We start from the raw sequence: 16,333 nt of genomic DNA on the forward strand, positions 1-16,333 counted from the left end.
CACATACATCATTCTACACAGTGAAGCTCATACATCCAACTGTGGGAACAAGAAGAAAAACACATTTGTGACTGACTACTCCCAAGTACGTTTCAATTAAATTGAATGTAATTAAATCACATTTTCATTCATACATTTTTAATTACTTCTACTATTCAGTCTTGCATCCTAGAAAAATGATTATGGCTATGAAACAGACAGGATATATTACTCCACAGACAACTCAGCTGTTCTCACTTCCTCGCTAAACTATCATGCTGAATCGTGCTAATGGAGAGACATTTAAGTTCTTCCCCTTACAATAAGCGGGAGGAGTCTCCCAAGATGCAGCGCCACCATTGGCCTGCCCTCCAGTCTGCTGCACTGCACAGTGCACACAGGAGTACCAAAGCAAGCTTTCATGCCCAAAAACGAAAGCCGAGGAAGGGACAAACACCTGCGAGTGTTGTGTATGTTCCGGTAAATAATGGCGAATACGGTAAGACACCGGCAAACACCGTTTGTAATTAGGTTTTTTTCACCCCGCACACTTGTTGCATCCTTTCAGTCCGGCTTACTCGGCGGCACAGCATGAGCTCATACGCTTTAAAAGTTAACAGTGACTATAAATTATCAAGTACGTGACATTGAGACTGACTGAGCAGGTTATTTGTTGGTTTGGCTGTTTGCGACTGTTATTTAGCTGTAAACAGTGCACGTTGACCATGAGGCCCTTAAGCTGCTGAAACTTTGACCTACTTAACATATTCATTGATGTTGCTTCATACCAACCAGTATTAACTAGTACAGCACAGACTGCAGGTCAGTGGTGGAAGAAGTTTCAGATACTCCGAAGTAAAAGTCCTTCATGAGTTATACTACTTGCCGGTTAAGTAAAAGCTCAAAAACATTAGCAGCAAAAAGTTGTATTGTATACTTTATACACAGTCAGCTAGTTGAGTCCAGTGGTTGACAAACTAGGGGTCTGGCCACTCCAAATGGCCACCAGTTAAATCTCAGGGGTCCTGAGATGATTAATGGGAGTGAAAGAGGGAAGTTCTGATACACAAATCAGTTTTAATTTTTTTGACTTTTTCTGCAATCTTTGTTGAAATATTGGATCATTTGAACATTTATTGAAATTAAACCATATAAGAAGTTCTGAGGGGGGGGGGGGGGAGTCACCATTTGGTGGAGCTGTTAACAACTTATAGACACCTGAAATATGACTTCGACTAGACACTGCTTTTTGTAAGACGTCAAAAGCGGAAAAGGGTGGAAACCACTGGTTTCATCTTGTTTTTAAAGCTGGTCTTCTTCGGACAAATACGTTTTTGTTAATAAACCAGTTAAATGTTTACGTTTAGTATGGTTGGATTACTAAAGCAGCTGGCACTGCTGGCACCCAAATAAGTTTTACTTTCTCTTTCTTTCCCCTCACATAGAGTCACAGACTCACACACAGGACATTAGCCATGTTTTTGATCTATTTACCACTTTTCTGTTCTGTCTGTCCATGCTTCTGTTCTTTTTAATGTATTTAAGGAGTCAAACATAAAAGTCAGCCTTCGATATAAACATGACTGTCCTCCAGTATAGGGAGTCAGGCAGAGCAGGCCTGGAAGATGATAAAGATTTTGTGGATATATTGGAGGAGAGGAGGCGCAGCAGTGATCTCAGCCATGCCTTTAGGACATTCAACCCCCACCCGTTTAAAGGCGCTACCCCCTGCTCCTCGGGCGACCTCAATAAAGCCGTGCTGGAATCCCAGTATCTACGCTACGTGACCGAGCAGGTGGGATTTTGTGATTTTGGAAAGATATTCATTAATAGGGAAGTTTCACACAGTAGCTCAGTCTTTTTGATGCATCCCTCCTCAGATTGCCATGGAGACGGGGTCATCAGTGGAGGCAGTGAGAGAAGAGGCTCGTGTGGTTATGGAGGAAATGTCTCAAAACCTGCAGCTGGGTTTTATCAGGCTGATGGGCTACACGCTCAGCAAGGTGTTCAAGAGACTGTTCTCCAACATCTTTGTCAACATGGAGGGACTTAACTCGGTCAGAACTGACTACTAATCGATACTTTCAGTACTGTCTGCTACAGTCTAAGCTAAAATGTACTGCTCCTAACTAGTCATTGGCAACGATTGTCTTAAGGCCTATTAAGTATAGGCTACGTTTGCACCAAAGCAAGACGAGATTTAAACACTTGAAATACTATTTTGTAAAAGCAAGTTTGTGGCAGAGGTTTATTCTCAAGAAAAAAATACTTCTTAGAAAGGATACTTTTCCTAGACTGCTACTTATACATACTTATACAGTATTAAATTATTTTTGTTTTGTTTGATCCTAAAACATCTTTCATGTTTCTGTCCCTTGCAGCTCCAACAGGCCATCCAGGACAGTCCTGTAATCCTGATGCCTAATCACAGGAGTTATGTGGACTTCCTGGTTATCTCCTACATCCTGTTCACATATGACATCCCAGTGCCAGTCATTGCTGCAGGAATTCGCAAGTATCTATTTAGGATCAAACAGCAGAATACTACTACAAGATCTGTTACTGTTCGGCTACCGGTGCTCACTTCTGTCTTTCTTCATCCTCCTCTGCTGTAAAGCTCTTGCAGGAATGAAGATGGTCGGGGAGATTCTGCGTCGCTCTGGAGCTTTCTTTATCCGACGTGCCATTGGCTCAGACAAACTGTACTGGGCAGTGTTGTCAGAATATGTCAAAACTATTGTCAGGGTGAGACATAACGAGTTGGTTTTAGAGTGTTAAAGTAATCCTCAGCTGCTAGCATATATGACTGCCTGTAAAGGGCCTTTCCAACAATAGAATGTGTTTTCTGCAGAAAGGATTTGCTCCTGTGGAGTTTTACGTTGAAGGTTTCCGGAGTCGCACACTGAAGTCTCTGACGCCCAAGTTAGGTGAGTGTGCGCATGTTAGCACTTTGCTAGTGTGTATCCCAGGGTGCCTCTTTGTCAGAAATCTGTTCATTTGGAGCATTGTGTGTAGAGTACTTACAGTTTTTTTCATATAAGTCTCTGTTTGTGTCCGCATGTGTCTGCAGGTATGATGCACATGGTGCTAGAGCCCTTCTTTAAAGGTGAGGTGTATGATGTCACACTGGTGCCCATCAGCATCAGCTATGACCGAGTGCTAGAGGAGTCTCTGCTTGCCCACGAGTTACTGGGAGTCCCCAAGCCCAAAGAAAGCACCATGGTACGTCCCAGTCACATCGCTGACTTCATAATATACAGACTACATAATATACAGCATTGTGTCAGCTGCAAACCCAGCAGTGTAAGATAGAGTGATAGAGAATTAAAGATGTTTCAACAGCTTTCAGCATCCACTGAAATGGAAACCTGAAGGTGATGATCCATCGGTTTCCGAGATTCATGCGGTTGTACACAAATAAAACGGATTACTTCCTGCTCATGATTCACTCGTAGCCTCGCTCTTTGTCTGCAGGGTTTGCTGAAGGCTAGCAAAGTCCTGCAGGAAAGTTTTGGCAGCATACATGTGAACTTTGGCCGTCCCATGTCAGCCAGACAGCTGTGTCAGGGCAAGATAGACCGCTGCCAGTACAACCTCATCCCCAGGTAGAAAATGTCATAACTTATGTCAAAACTATATATAGAGTAGGGATTTGTGGACAACAACTATGAGAGAAAAACGTGTTTCGGCTTGCAGCCTTCATCAGGGTCCACATACCACACACTGCCATACTTGTCTTTTTTCCTGTCTGCAACACAGGTTTTTTGCGTTTAAAAGTTTGAAGTCCTGTATACAGTGTATGGATATTTCGAAAAGTGTAAAGCTAAGATTTAAACACACTGCCTAGAATTTGATTCACAGTAATGTGATTAATTATTAGAAGTATTTCACAAAAAGTGAATGCTTCAAAATCATTTTCATTAAATGATTTATTACTTTTACATTGACAACACATTTCATAATAATAGGAAATCTCTGTGTCTCATCCACTTTTTCTATGTTTTCACTCCTCCCCTCCTCCTTCACCGTACATCCGTTCATAGGGATCTCCCTCAGATGCCCACTGCAGAGGTCCAGTCCTGCATTAACTGGCTTGCTCATCTGATTGTACGAATCCAAGAGGAGGGCTCTCACACCAGCCCCTGGTCCCTCATGGCATGCCTTTTGCTCCAGGCGCCAACCACAGACCTGACAGAAGCCGGCCTGCTGTGGGACCAGCTCACAGAGAAAACCCTCGGGCTCAAGAAGCTGGCACTAACCTTCGGGGCTCACCTGAACTGGCCTGGTGGGATTTTATACATTTACTACATAGTATCTTTTTTCTTTAACTAAATTAAGTACAAAGGTAACAGCATCAAGCTTGAGCACATGATCTGAATATTCTGTGTAGAAGTTTACTTTCACATCCCTTTTTTGACCAGTAGATTGCATTTGCAAATCACGTTTAAAGTGAACCACACAAAGTTAAAGCAAGAAAGTAACTGAGTGGTTGAATCTGTCACGTCTCACCTCAGGATGCTAAATGCTACGCCAACCCGCTTTGTAGCAGATCACACAGATTAGATGAATGTGAGTTGGCACATACTCTCACATTCACTTAGGAGATCCTGAGTAGACTAATGCACTTTAAGCAACTTATCCTTGGAGGACCCCAATGAACTGTCTCCCTTTCAGCTCTTGTGTGTGTGCACACACAAAAACACACATGTACATACTGTAGAAGCCACTCTGTGGCCCTCTCAAACTCAAAACTACTACTACACTACTCTCATTTTCTCTGACGCTCACACATTCCTCCCACTGTAGGCCAAGTACCTGACTCTGATGTGATGTCATCCACTGTGGCTCTTCATCGCTCGGCTGTTCGGCACAAAGCGGGGCGTATCTACCTGGTTCAGGAGGAAGAGCCTGCGAGGCAGCATCCGATCACTCCAGAGGAGGGTGTAGTCAGGACAGCGGCAGCGTTACTGATGCTGGTCTCCTACAGGAATCAGGCGATGCACATTTTTATTCGCCCCGCTCTGCTCGTGACGGCATTACACGTCACTAAGAGCACACAGAGAGGTGAGTGTTAAATACAATGTATTTCTGAACCAACACATAACGCCAATAACTGAAACATGTTTTCATTCTGTTTGCAGATGAGCTCTTCAGCTTCTTCTGCTTCCTACAGGACGTCTTCTCCAATGAGTTCCTCTTCATCCCTGGCAACTCGTCTCAGGTAAAGGGCTCATCTGTTAGGTCTCGGCTTCATCCAAGAATCTCAGAACGAAGGTCGTGATTCTTGCCCTGTTAAACCATTAAATCAACAAACTGCTACTTGAGAATGTAAAATTGGTTACTCTGATTTGTGATTAAGCTGTGACATCTTGTTATTGATACTGTGTTAGTGTCTGTTTCTCCATCTATCAGGACTTTGAAGAGGCATGCTCTCTCCTGAAGAAATGTGGAGCGGTTCACTTCAGTCAACAGGAAGTGACAGTGTCAGAGGCGGAGGCAGGCCTGGAGGTGTTGTCTTTCCTGCAGGCTCTTCTACAACCCTTTGTAGACTCATATCAGGTCTTTTGACTCCTACTGTTCCTCCTCTGGTCATGCATTTAGATGAGTCTTCATATTAATCTAGTATGTCATAAATACACTTGCACACCACACGCATGCCCTCGAGAATTTTAGTAAGAACACCTGCAAGAACTAATGAAGGTAAATGTTAATAATAATAAGCTTATAATTCTACTTTATTGATGATTATTTAGGTCATAGTGGGTGGTGGTGTACTAGACAGGGCTGTGCAATACATTGAAAAGTATTTCTAACATTTTCAAATATATTTGTGATATTAAATCTGTTTAAAATAAATTCAAAGTAAGGTGGTTAAATTCAAAACAAAGTGGTTGAATTTAACCCTTTTTTCTACTGGTTTTTTATTAAAATAGTTTGTTATAAATGATCAATAATTATCGAAATTGACCTAAATGAAACGGGAAAAAAAGAAATTTTACCATGATACATTTTTGATTTCATTTTTTTAATATAATACACCACTGCCACCCACACAGACCTCAATGATAAACATTAAGTATAATTATTAACAAAACTGAAAATGTATACCGTTTCTAAAAGTTGAGTTTATGTCAGAGTCGTTGTATTAGATGGCACAGGTCTTCCTAATAAAGTGCTCAGTGAGTGGATACTCATCTGTTTGGTGGAGATTTTGATGTAATTGGGGGTATTCCTTTTCTACTCAAAAATGCTGTTACACCTGTTCTGGCTGCCAGTGCCAGGACTTGGCATGATGCTAGAAGTCTGACTAATCTCACTTTGCAAATGCCAAATGATTTAAACACAAAGCCATATATGGTTTATGTTTTCTGGCTTGATCAGATGTGTTTTCATCTCCAGGTGATGTTCAGGTACCTCTATGAAGAAGCTCATGTGATCTCTGAGAAAGATTTCCTACCTGCTGTGCGGAGCCTGGCTACAAAGCTCATCCTTTCAGGTAAGACAGGAAAGTGTAAGAAGTGACCTCTTGAGCGTACCCCCCCCCCCCCTCCTTTAAACTCTTAACAGAGAATCAGCGCTGCATTATTATGTTTGCATGTTGCAGGTGAGCTTCACACCTACGAAACCCTCTCATCCGATACGCAAAAGAACGCTTTGTCGGCTCTGCGGAGACTGGAGGCTGTGACAAAGTTGAGGACGTGAGTAATGAGATTAGCCCCTGCAACTCAGTTTGGTTTTAAGCTCATTTTCTTTGGTGATTGAAAAGCTGTCTGTATTGTAAGTCTCTATATCCCCTTATAGGTCTGAGCAGAATGAATACAGTGTTGACAAAGCAGCTGTCAGAAGGATTGGAGACATACTCTGTAAGTCGGTTCACCTCAAATATTAGTTATTTTTGTATAAGAAAGTTACAGTAAATGCAAATTTCTTCCATTATAAACTGTTTCTTTGACTTAAATGCTCTTTCCTCTCTCACTGTAGCTGGGAAAATCCTTCCCCAGATGCTCCAGACTACACCTGACGCAAGACTTTAGTCTCTATTGGAACCGATCCATCTCAAGTGTCAGTCCCCGGTCTGGTTTACGCCTACTTCCTTCTGTGCCTTTATGTAGCCTTCAGTAGAATCGCTGCACCTTCACTCTGCACTCTGAGCCCTCAGACAAAACACTTGATCCTGGATGCCGACCTGGCTGTGTTCCATTATTTGAATATTCGCTACCTCTTTTCACCTCTCATAGATCTGACAGGCAGGGCCAGGATAAAGTTAAAAAGATGGTGAACTGATTCTAACAGTATTGCTGATTAAGTTTAATGGTTGTAATCAGTTTATGAAGAAAGACGGTATTTAGATATTAACACAGCAGGCAGGTGATGCCTGTGTTCAGAAACTGAATTATAACTATTTTAATCATTAATACAGCATTAATGTATTTTTAACATTATGTCCTAGATTTATTGTTGATTGACAAGACTGCAATGGCTAATTTATGATATGATTGCTGGTATAGAAAGTGCAAATATATAGTAAACACTAAATGATGTTACTTGATTGTATGGACATTTATATATATGTATACGATATAGATTTATATAAAGATCTGAATCATGTAACAATGTGAAATACCATAACCCACTACAGATGTGAGGTTTCAGTTGTTTGAGACATTTATTTGAACTTCTTTACATCTCAATAAATGCAAAAAGAAATGTAACAAAATGCACCTTAGATTCTTAATCTTTTTCTCACTTAAGTATAATCTTTTCTCTTATTCTGTTTGTACCATACTTTGAACAACAGTGAGTGAAAACAGGAGGTCAAAGTTCAACCTCCTTTCATCTGGCATTCATCACTCAACACTTTGCCTACACCTGTAACCCTCAGCAGTTAAAAGAAGGCCTCTTATGTGCCAATTAGCCAGCATACTGTTTTACACGGACAGAGATTATCTATACACAGGTGGCACGTCAACCTTGATGCGTAAAGCGCTGACAGGGTCTTGACAAAACACTGAGATGTATTCCAACACTTTTGAATTTAGCTTTTTCTCGCTCTCTTTGGCTCTGAGTCGCTCTTTGTCCCATCTCTCCTTTTCGCCATTCATTTGGGAGAACAGGTTGATCTGGATGGTGCGCAGCGTGGCCGCCAGGACGTAGAAGCCCCCCTGCAGCATGTGGCAGAAGGCGGCACCCACACTGAGCGCTGCGCCCATCAGGTTGGGTACCGTCTCGCACACCACACACATGCCCTCTAGGAAGTGCAGCGTGCCTTTCCTAGCCAGAGACTGGCCTTGGTGGAGGTAGCCGTGGGGAGAGGGGGTTTGCTGGGCATTGTTGATCAGGTGCCTCGCGCAGTCGGCGAAGTGGGTGGCTGCTCGGCGCAGCGGGAGCAGGGCCAGGTACAGGTGGCAAGCAGCTTTGGTCAAAGCATGGAAGAGCAGCCGCAGCTCAAGCACAGCATTGCCTGGAGATAAGAGGGTAACGTGTTCAGCTAAAGTCTAATTTAACACTGTGACTAATGTCAGCAACCATTACAAACACTGCCACTGGATTAAAGTGTTCATCAGCCATGCGGGTGACTGCGGTCACCTGGGCATGCAAAGCAGGTGGTTGTTGCATGTTTACGCCCCCCCCAGCACCCATCATTTGACAAAATAACCAATATCACACTCTTTTCTCTGCAATAGAGGCTAAAATGTGTATTCCCACCTGGATGCAGTTTCACTTTTGGTAAAATAATGTTTTGAAACAACCAACAGTCAATTTGTTTGCAGTCAATTAGTCTCTCCAAACATATTGTGAAAATACTGTAATTATTTTATCACACTAACATGTTACATTAAACACACAAATTAAATTAGGCCTTCTTAGTTAATTAGTAAAATAATCCACACTTAGTATATCTCCTGAGTGGGTGACATGGTCTGCTGCACCAGCGCCAGAGTTTATTCTCTATTTGGGCAACGTGCGTAAAACTGAATCAAAGGCCATCATTTACTGACCTAAGTGTGCCATGAAGCCGACACCTCCCAAATCAGTTCTCTGCAACGTTGAAAGGAAAGACAATGGGCCAGATGCAAGAATATGTTCGTATTTTTCTTCTTAAATCTGTCGTACTTTTCTTGTGAGGTGGAATTTACGAGTGTGGCACGTCGGATTCACCAAACACTCGTATCACCAGGAAACAGTCGTAAATGTCCTTCGTAAACATGATGAATCCCACCTGTTCTAAATGAACGCGCGTTCCCGAGAATAGTAAATTAACATGAATGACGCTCCCAAAATACCATATAAGGACAGACGACCGGCAGGTTGTGGAGAAGCTCCATTCATGAAAATGGCACTAAAGACTAAGAATAAGAACTTTACGAGCTCTCAGACTGAGGTCCCGCTCTCAGAAATAGATCAACAGAAACACATATTATTATTTAGTGTTAGTGGTGGAATTAAAGGTCCTGAAAAAGACAGAGAATGAGGAAAAATGACCCGTGCTGTGAACGCTGTCTCAGCTGTTGTGCGCAGCATCACAGAAATAAAAACAAAAATGACTGAACATGAATTATGCCAGAGGATGTCATCAGCCAGGGAGTTCAACTATTACTTCGATAAGCAATATTTCAATTAAATGAATAACAGTTATTAATAAATAGTCAGTTTATATTGTGGAAAAGTAACTGTGGACAAGTCGCTTTGTAGTTTCGGCCGCTAATATTTATATTGCTTGCATTATATCATAGTTTCAATTGTCAATTTAAATGACTGATATATCTACCTAAATTGTTAAATAGCCTACTTCTTTATACTAAATAGCCTAATTGTTTTACAAACAGAGTAATGTCATCATGATTATGGATTCTGAAGTGCAATTTAATGAACGGGACATAGTATACACTTTCCCCCCCTTCTCTACATCCCCTGTAGTTCACACCCATTACTCAGGGGTCTCTAAAATACTGACAATATAATAATCGCTCAGCCTGCGGATCGACATTATTCATTTCTCTGTTAAGTGGTAGTCAGCATACAGTGATGTTAAAAAGAAAATCCAAGTCAGTTGATTCTGAAGCTCAACTGCTGATGTTACACCTGCTGCTGGACTGCTAACACCCGGGATGACAACGCAGGGCAAGCCGGCAGAAGAAGTTGAGGTTACCCGTGTGGAGGTGTTATGTGTTCATTAAGTGATTATCATATCTTGCTTATAGTATATGATGTCGAACCCCCCCCCCGGAAAAAAAAATTGAGTTCCACCAAAAGACATGATATCGTTGGCACACTGCCATTAGACAATTAGACAGTAACAGTCGTGTTTTATTGCTTTGGAGGACTGCAGGTTGGTTGTGCATGAGAGGTACGACAGGCCTGCATCACTCGTAAATTTTGTTCGTACCTAAGAGAAAATCCAAGATACGAGGAAATTGGTGAATGCGGCAAATCCTCGTAAATCACTCGTACGCATGGTTTAAGAACGAATCTGTGCGTACGAGTGGTTCTTGCATCTGGCCCATTGTATGTTTTAGTTATGCTACCTTTCAAGATATCATTACTGTAAAGGTATGTGAAATTTGAGATTATACAAATCCTTTCCATCTCACATGATTCGAGGAATAGGGTTTTAATTTTAGAGTGTGAATTTATGAAAGCTGCTTCCACCTTTTAAAAGTAGTAGACCTGTGCCACACGAGTTCTCAAAAGCCTCAACATATCTGCTAACCATTTGATCTTACCGTCTATAAAGCAGAAAATCCAGAGTAGCGCAATACTCGCTGCCAACGACGTCCACCAATCCATGTAGCCTCCCCCCTGTCCTGGACCCTTCGGTGAAAAAGAAAGTGGAGCAGAGAAATTCCAAATTATGACCTGTCCTAGCCCTGCCCTGTCTTTACGCACGTAATACCTGAACATTAAGCAGTTGCACTCTCCGCAGGTGTCGGTAGTGTTGCAGCCTCTGCGGAACACCTTGAAAGTGCACCTCAGGTGTCAACAAGCGCATTAAGAGCGAGAAGCTACAACTCTTTAACCTACTGCACCTCGGAGTGTCTCACTGCGAGATGCAGCTCTTTAGACACGCACCTTTATTGTTTCCACCTACAAAAAAGACACATTTGCACCATTTTAAGTATGTAATGTTGCATTTTTAAATTGCAAATTGCCTTCCGATTAGCTTCTGGTCTATTGGAGACATTCAAGACTCTCTTAAGGAAACGACAGTTTCTATGCTTAAAGGAGAAGACGCCTCAATTCTAACTTCTCAACCTGTACAAATGTAACCTAGTATGAATTTATAGGCTACTACCTGGGGTGGATATCCTCAGTGTGTGTCCAAGTTTATATAAACACGTGAGTGCCACATAAGGTCACCTTGCCTGAAATAAAGTGTAGTGGCTACCCTTAAAATAAAGAAACAAGTCTACCTGGAATCCCTCCTCTCACGAAGCATTGCCCACGATTCATCGACTTATAACTTTGAGAGGCTTGAGGAGATAAAATACAGTAATTTGCAGTTGCTAAATTAAGCAACATTAGTGGAAGACTTGGTCCCGACACCCAGGTTGCCACCAGCCCCACTCAACTAATTACCACTGAATATAAACATTAAAAGGGTAAATCATTGGAAATGACAGCATCTCTAAAATATATCCCTCTGCACTTTAAAACACTTAAGTCCATATTTTGAAGTTTTAGTGTCACATTATTACACATTTTTTATAAAGGTAATGTCGGGTATGTCGCGTGCGAAGTCTTGGCTCGCTCTTGTGTCGGTGCCATGGCAACGTAAAACCTCCAGACGGCAGGTAGGACACCTGGGGACAACTCTCCCTCCCTCTCTCTCTCTCTGTGTATCTCTCTCTCTCTGCAAAACTGAAGCGAGTCTTAAGGGAAGACCGAAAGTAAGCAGTTGCCACACATTCTTTTTAAAACATGTAACAATTTTTTTAATGTGATGAACTTCCGACAATTTGGCTCTTTTGTATCATTTTCTTCTTTACTCGAGTCAACAAAGGTAAGAAAATAACGTTGCTGTGGCGACACCGGCTGGTAAATTCAATTTTGAAATGCGCTTATTTGCATGCAACACTCCACTTGCACAGTTTGAAGTGATAGTCTACCACCTGTAGCACTGAAGACTTTGACTGATTGAAATTGATTGCATTATATTTTTGTGCAGTGTTTGTCAAAAGGATAAAACATAATGTCCACGGTGGGCCTTTGGGTGTAGGTGTGTGTGTTTGACTTTGGCAAATAAATGACATATATTTACTGACGAGTCTATTCTCAGTTTATCTCTGATGGCCCTAAACATATTTTCTCTCATGATTCAGGGATGAACCCCAAGAAGAGAAACACTGCCAGCGGTGTGATCACCTTCCACACACCTTTTAATGTCAGCCTGTTGAAATCACAGGTAATAAAATGTACAACTGGACAGAAGTAGCTAAAAAATATCAATGCAAAACACCACTGATTGTTTAACACACACACACACACACACACACACACACACACACACACACACACACACACACACACACACACACACACACACACACACACACACACACACACACACACACACACACACACACACAGCTTCACATTCTAAAAAGATAAATCAACTGCCAGTACTGCCAATCTAGTTATTACCTTTTTTGCAATTAAAGAACAACATATTCAGCGGGATGTATGTGTAGGCTATATTATTGTGATTTTTGTTGAGGAAAAAGGAGAGCTTTTCCTTCATTTTCGCTGCTGTTACTGTAAACGTTTAGATGTGGCTACAGCTGTATTGTGTTTAGGATTAGGACATTACTCACTCACTCCTCACTGTTCCTCTTCACAGCCAGAGTGAAACTATGAACTCTTGCCAACTACTAATTAATCACAGTTTTAATGTGTTGCCAGGCTGTTTCATTCACTATATGTACCCTGACCAGCTTGGATAGTTTTCGCAGAGGGGATTACATTACCTGTCTGCATACACTACTATTCCTTCTCCTCTGTCTGTGTAGTGTCATATCTGAATGTACAATGATGAAATCTCAGGGTCTTAACAAGGATGAGTGGAAAGGTTTCAGATTACTAAATGACAAGTAAAGCAGCAACTGTTCTCCTCTCTTAAATTAGGACAAAAGGAATAAAGTCTTATGCCGGGTCATGTACTGTACACAGGGATATTGGGATTATTTTGCACAAAAGAAGCTGAAATCTTTGCTAATGTCATGTCAGACAGTTTCTATAGTGGACTGACATGCACATGCTACCATATGTGTTGGTGTAACAGTGAGAAGGAGCTCAGGTTTCAAGGTAGTGACACGATATGTTGCTGCCCCTTTGTGCTGGCCTCTGTTGCCGTCTGTTCGCCTGTGTGGTCTGTCTGGGAACTCCTGCTGGGATTTCAAAGTTCACTTGGGGCTCTGCACTCAGATCAGCAGTGACACTGTAGCTGCAGCTTCTTTTTTCTTTTCTTTTTTTTTTTAATGACATACAAACCGTTTTTCAGGAGTGCATGGCAGATTTGAAGGACACCTCAGAGAGCAAAAGGAGCCCGTCTCAGCCAAGTGTGGGGACAAGGAGCACCAGCAGATGTGTAAGAGCAAGGAAAAGGGATGAGGCCTCCCCCTCTGGGCCTCAGCAGGGTCCCAAACAGGACAGGCTCTCTTACACCACCATCAGACGACTGCAGGTACTGCACACGACCACATACCAGCTCCAAGAAAAAGGGGAATTTTCTTACTGCATTTATGATCATGCAGGCAAAAATGGAGGCTGAAAATCAACAGAGGAGGGAAATAATCCAACCTTTAGTGGACACAGAAAATGTTTTTTTGAAGGTAAGATTTTCAGAGAAAATCATATCCTCTAACTTATGTGTCCTAGTCTTAAGTAATAGTATATTTTTTGTCTATTGTGCCCACGCTGGTTGAAATGTGTCTTCATGGAGGAGCTGGAGAGTTTCCTGAATCAACGGGATGTAGCAGAGCTGAGGAGGAGGGAGCTGCTGCACAAGCACTGGACTGAGCGTGTTTGGATACCCCTGCAGAGGAGAGTGGAGCAACGTGTGTCCGGCTGCACTGCCGAGGAGACCAACCGGCGGCAGTCTTTATACAGTCACTATCTCCATCACTGCAACTCCAAGGTAAAGTTGCATAGACCTGCTTTGGAGTGCAGTGAATTAACCTCATGCAACTGCTTTTGCACTGCTGTGCTGTGTGATGTTTTTTACAATGATGCATCATCAGACTTCACACAAAACTTTCTGTTGTGCTTTGACTGTTACTACAAAACTCCCTCTAACCACTGTAATGTATCTCATCTGCAGGGTTTTGTATTTCTAGATACTGGTGATCTAAGGGAGTACAATCCTTTTCTCAACGTCAAAAATAAACACTACTTCAAGGTAATTTTTCTTTTTTGAGACTTAAATATTCCACTTGATATATTTTCCACATAAAAGTTTTCTGAATGTGTCTGTTACTGACAAAGATGTTCATCACAATCTTCATAGTTCAATACAGCTGAGTTAAAAGATTCGTTGTACCTTCAATTACATGAAAGACTGAAGGAAAAGAGAACAACCCGTTCTTGTGAAGCAGGTATCTGACTATTTTCCTTTTTTTGTTTAAATTAAAGGTCTTGTTTGTATGCTCTGCTTGAAGATGTAGCTAATATTTTAGCAGCAGCATTTTCTCTTACATTAGGGGAATTATGCTTGTAAAGCTTTCTGAAAGAGAAACTTCAATGTCAGGCTCTATACAAATGCTTGATGGCCATTTCTCTTCTGACCTAGGGTATAAATATACAAGCAGGGAAGTAGAGAAGCTACCTCAGAGTGATAGACCCCTTACTGAGTCTGTGATACCTCAGGCCAGCACACTGCCACAAGCCTCATCTTATTATATAGTCTCCACATCGAGACAAACTCCACTGCGGGATGAGACTGATGGAAGGAAGTCCAGCAGGTACAAATACACACTAGCTGATCAATGAAGGGCCACAGAAATGAGCTGATCAGTTAAAATAAGAAGTAAGGTCTTGCAAATGTGTTTCCTCCAGACTGGATACGATACCACTCCACATACGTGCAACTGCCAAACCAGATGGAAGGTGCCATCATAGCGGCTGCTGGTCCTCCAGATGACGACGTTCGGCAACTTCAGTCTTCACTTACATACCAATAAATTCCATGCCCAGAATACATCCTGCTAATCCTTTTCATTATCCCCCTCAAATACACACAAACATCATCTTCTACCATTCAAGGCTAAGCAGTCGGAGATAAACAAGCATAAACCACAAAGCAAATAATAGTGTCTAAACTTGAAACAGTGTTATTCTGTAATCCTACAGGATAGAATAGTAAAACATTGAGCCATAACAAAGAGTTTACTATATGTACATTTTATTCATGCTGTTTCGAAGATTTAACAACATCCCTAACATTAAAGCCCATTCTTACACTGTGGGGTTGATTCTTGTACAGTAGTGTGCAGCAGCTGTCATGTTTGACAGTCCAAACAATGTAAGTATGTATGTATGTCAGTGTGAGACAAGATCACGCTGTATTCCTCTGTTGACAAATAGCCATAATAAGATAGAAAAATATTAGGAATCTTAAGCATTTAGGAAAACTAACTGATTATATTTCTTGGCATTTAGTCTAATTGCATTTGCAAGTGATGAACACTTTGGCAATTCACATTTGTAGTTGGTGTGCTTACAGCAAGAACATCCTTTAAATATTAAATTACTATTTTTGAGGACATTTCAGTTTGTCGTTTTACATTTGCGTCAGGATGTCCTTCTCTTTGTGTTTGAGGTTGCTCCAGTGGATCTGATTGGCTCTTGGCAGAGAGGATAAAATCAACTATTATTTACGGCATCACTTGCAACTGGTATAAATAGGCACTTTAGGGTGTGTGTGCGTGTGTGTGTGTGTGCTTGTGTTTGCTCGTATTTAAGCAAATACAAAATGTCGTCTCTTCAGTACTGTAAAGTGACTGTTCGTGCCCAAGGAGTTGTTTAGCTGCGTGTTTCCCCTCATTTGGTTGGCTCATAAAGCTGTAAGTCCAGTTTCACCCAAACTTCTCCAGTTGGGACTTCATGCAGCAGTAGACGACGATTTGCTGCACCTTTGCTCTCCATCTCCTTCTTTATAGTTGCCACGGGGACTTCAGTGCGACCCAGGAAATCTAAGCAGACAAAAAATAGTCATTTAGTAAAACTTCTAAAATAAAAGAGTTCTGTTGAGACAAATTTTAAACTTCAAGGGCCTTTAAATCTTAGTAGAGCACAAACCATACTGGATTTTTTAAGCTTAATACCTGCGAGACAAAAACTTGTAAAAATGAAACGACAA

General features: G+C 41.6%; 3 protein-coding genes across 5 annotated transcripts in view; 1 reads left to right on the forward strand and 2 right to left on the reverse strand.

Moving 5' to 3' along the window:
• Positions 1-343: 343 nt before the first annotated feature.
• Positions 344-7,694, forward strand: gnpat2 (glyceronephosphate O-acyltransferase 2). 3 transcript variants are annotated; one of them, XM_062437247.1, is made up of 16 exons: positions 344-478; positions 1,574-1,774; positions 1,860-2,036; positions 2,361-2,490; positions 2,597-2,724; positions 2,831-2,906; positions 3,050-3,201; positions 3,454-3,584; positions 4,023-4,264; positions 4,786-5,043; positions 5,121-5,200; positions 5,392-5,538; positions 6,379-6,475; positions 6,584-6,677; positions 6,781-6,842; positions 6,961-7,694. In XM_062437247.1, the coding sequence occupies exons 1-16, from the start codon at positions 467-469 to the stop codon at positions 7,011-7,013; spliced, it is 2,040 nt and encodes a 679-aa protein (XP_062293231.1). In that variant the 5' UTR covers positions 344-466; the 3' UTR covers positions 7,014-7,694. The 3 variants fall into 3 exon arrangements, with proteins under 3 accessions (XP_062293231.1, XP_062293232.1, XP_062293233.1); XM_062437248.1 differs by having other exon boundaries at positions 354-478; positions 1,579-1,774; XM_062437249.1 differs by lacking the exons at positions 1,574-1,774; positions 1,860-2,036 and having other exon boundaries at positions 366-478.
• Positions 7,695-7,922: 228 nt separating this feature from the next.
• On the reverse strand, positions 7,923-10,969 carry LOC133998062 (uncharacterized). Its single transcript, XM_062437804.1, has 3 exons — positions 10,874-10,969; positions 10,704-10,791; positions 7,923-8,440 (listed from the first exon to the last, which is right to left on the reverse strand). Exons 1-3 carry the CDS (start codon positions 10,967-10,969, stop codon positions 7,923-7,925), a joined length of 702 nt encoding a protein of 233 aa, XP_062293788.1.
• Positions 10,970-15,383: 4,414 nt separating this feature from the next.
• Positions 15,384-16,333, reverse strand: part of LOC133997181 (intersectin-2-like) — a 35,175-nt gene continuing 34,225 nt past the window's right edge. Inside the window, exon 38 of the mRNA XM_062436732.1 lies at positions 15,384-16,166. Coding sequence (XP_062292716.1) covers positions 16,015-16,166 — 152 coding nt within the window. The 3' untranslated portion in view covers positions 15,384-16,014. The remainder of the gene's footprint in view (positions 16,167-16,333) is intronic.

The sequence above is a fragment of the Scomber scombrus genome, chromosome 17, assembly GCF_963691925.1.
Source record: "Scomber scombrus chromosome 17, fScoSco1.1, whole genome shotgun sequence".
Taxonomy (NCBI): Eukaryota; Metazoa; Chordata; class Actinopteri; order Scombriformes; family Scombridae; genus Scomber; species Scomber scombrus.

Coding starts and splice junctions, on each gene's coding strand:
- gnpat2 (XM_062437247.1), top strand. Junction 5,044..5,120: donor CACTAAGAGCACACAGAGAG/GTGAGTGTTAAA, acceptor TTCTGTTTGCAG/ATGAGCTCTTCAGCTTCTTC. Junction 6,476..6,583: donor TACAAAGCTCATCCTTTCAG/GTAAGACAGGAA, acceptor TGCATGTTGCAG/GTGAGCTTCACACCTACGAA.
- LOC133998062 (XM_062437804.1), bottom strand. CDS start 10,969: ATGCGCTTGTTGACACCTGAGGTGCACTTTCAAGGTGTTCCGCAGAGG. Junction 10,792..10,873: donor TGCAACTGCTTAATGTTCAG/GTATTACGTGCG, acceptor TTTTCACCGAAG/GGTCCAGGACAGGGGGGAGG. Junction 8,441..10,703: donor GATTTTCTGCTTTATAGACG/GTAAGATCAAAT, acceptor TCTTATCTCCAG/GCAATGCTGTGCTTGAGCTG.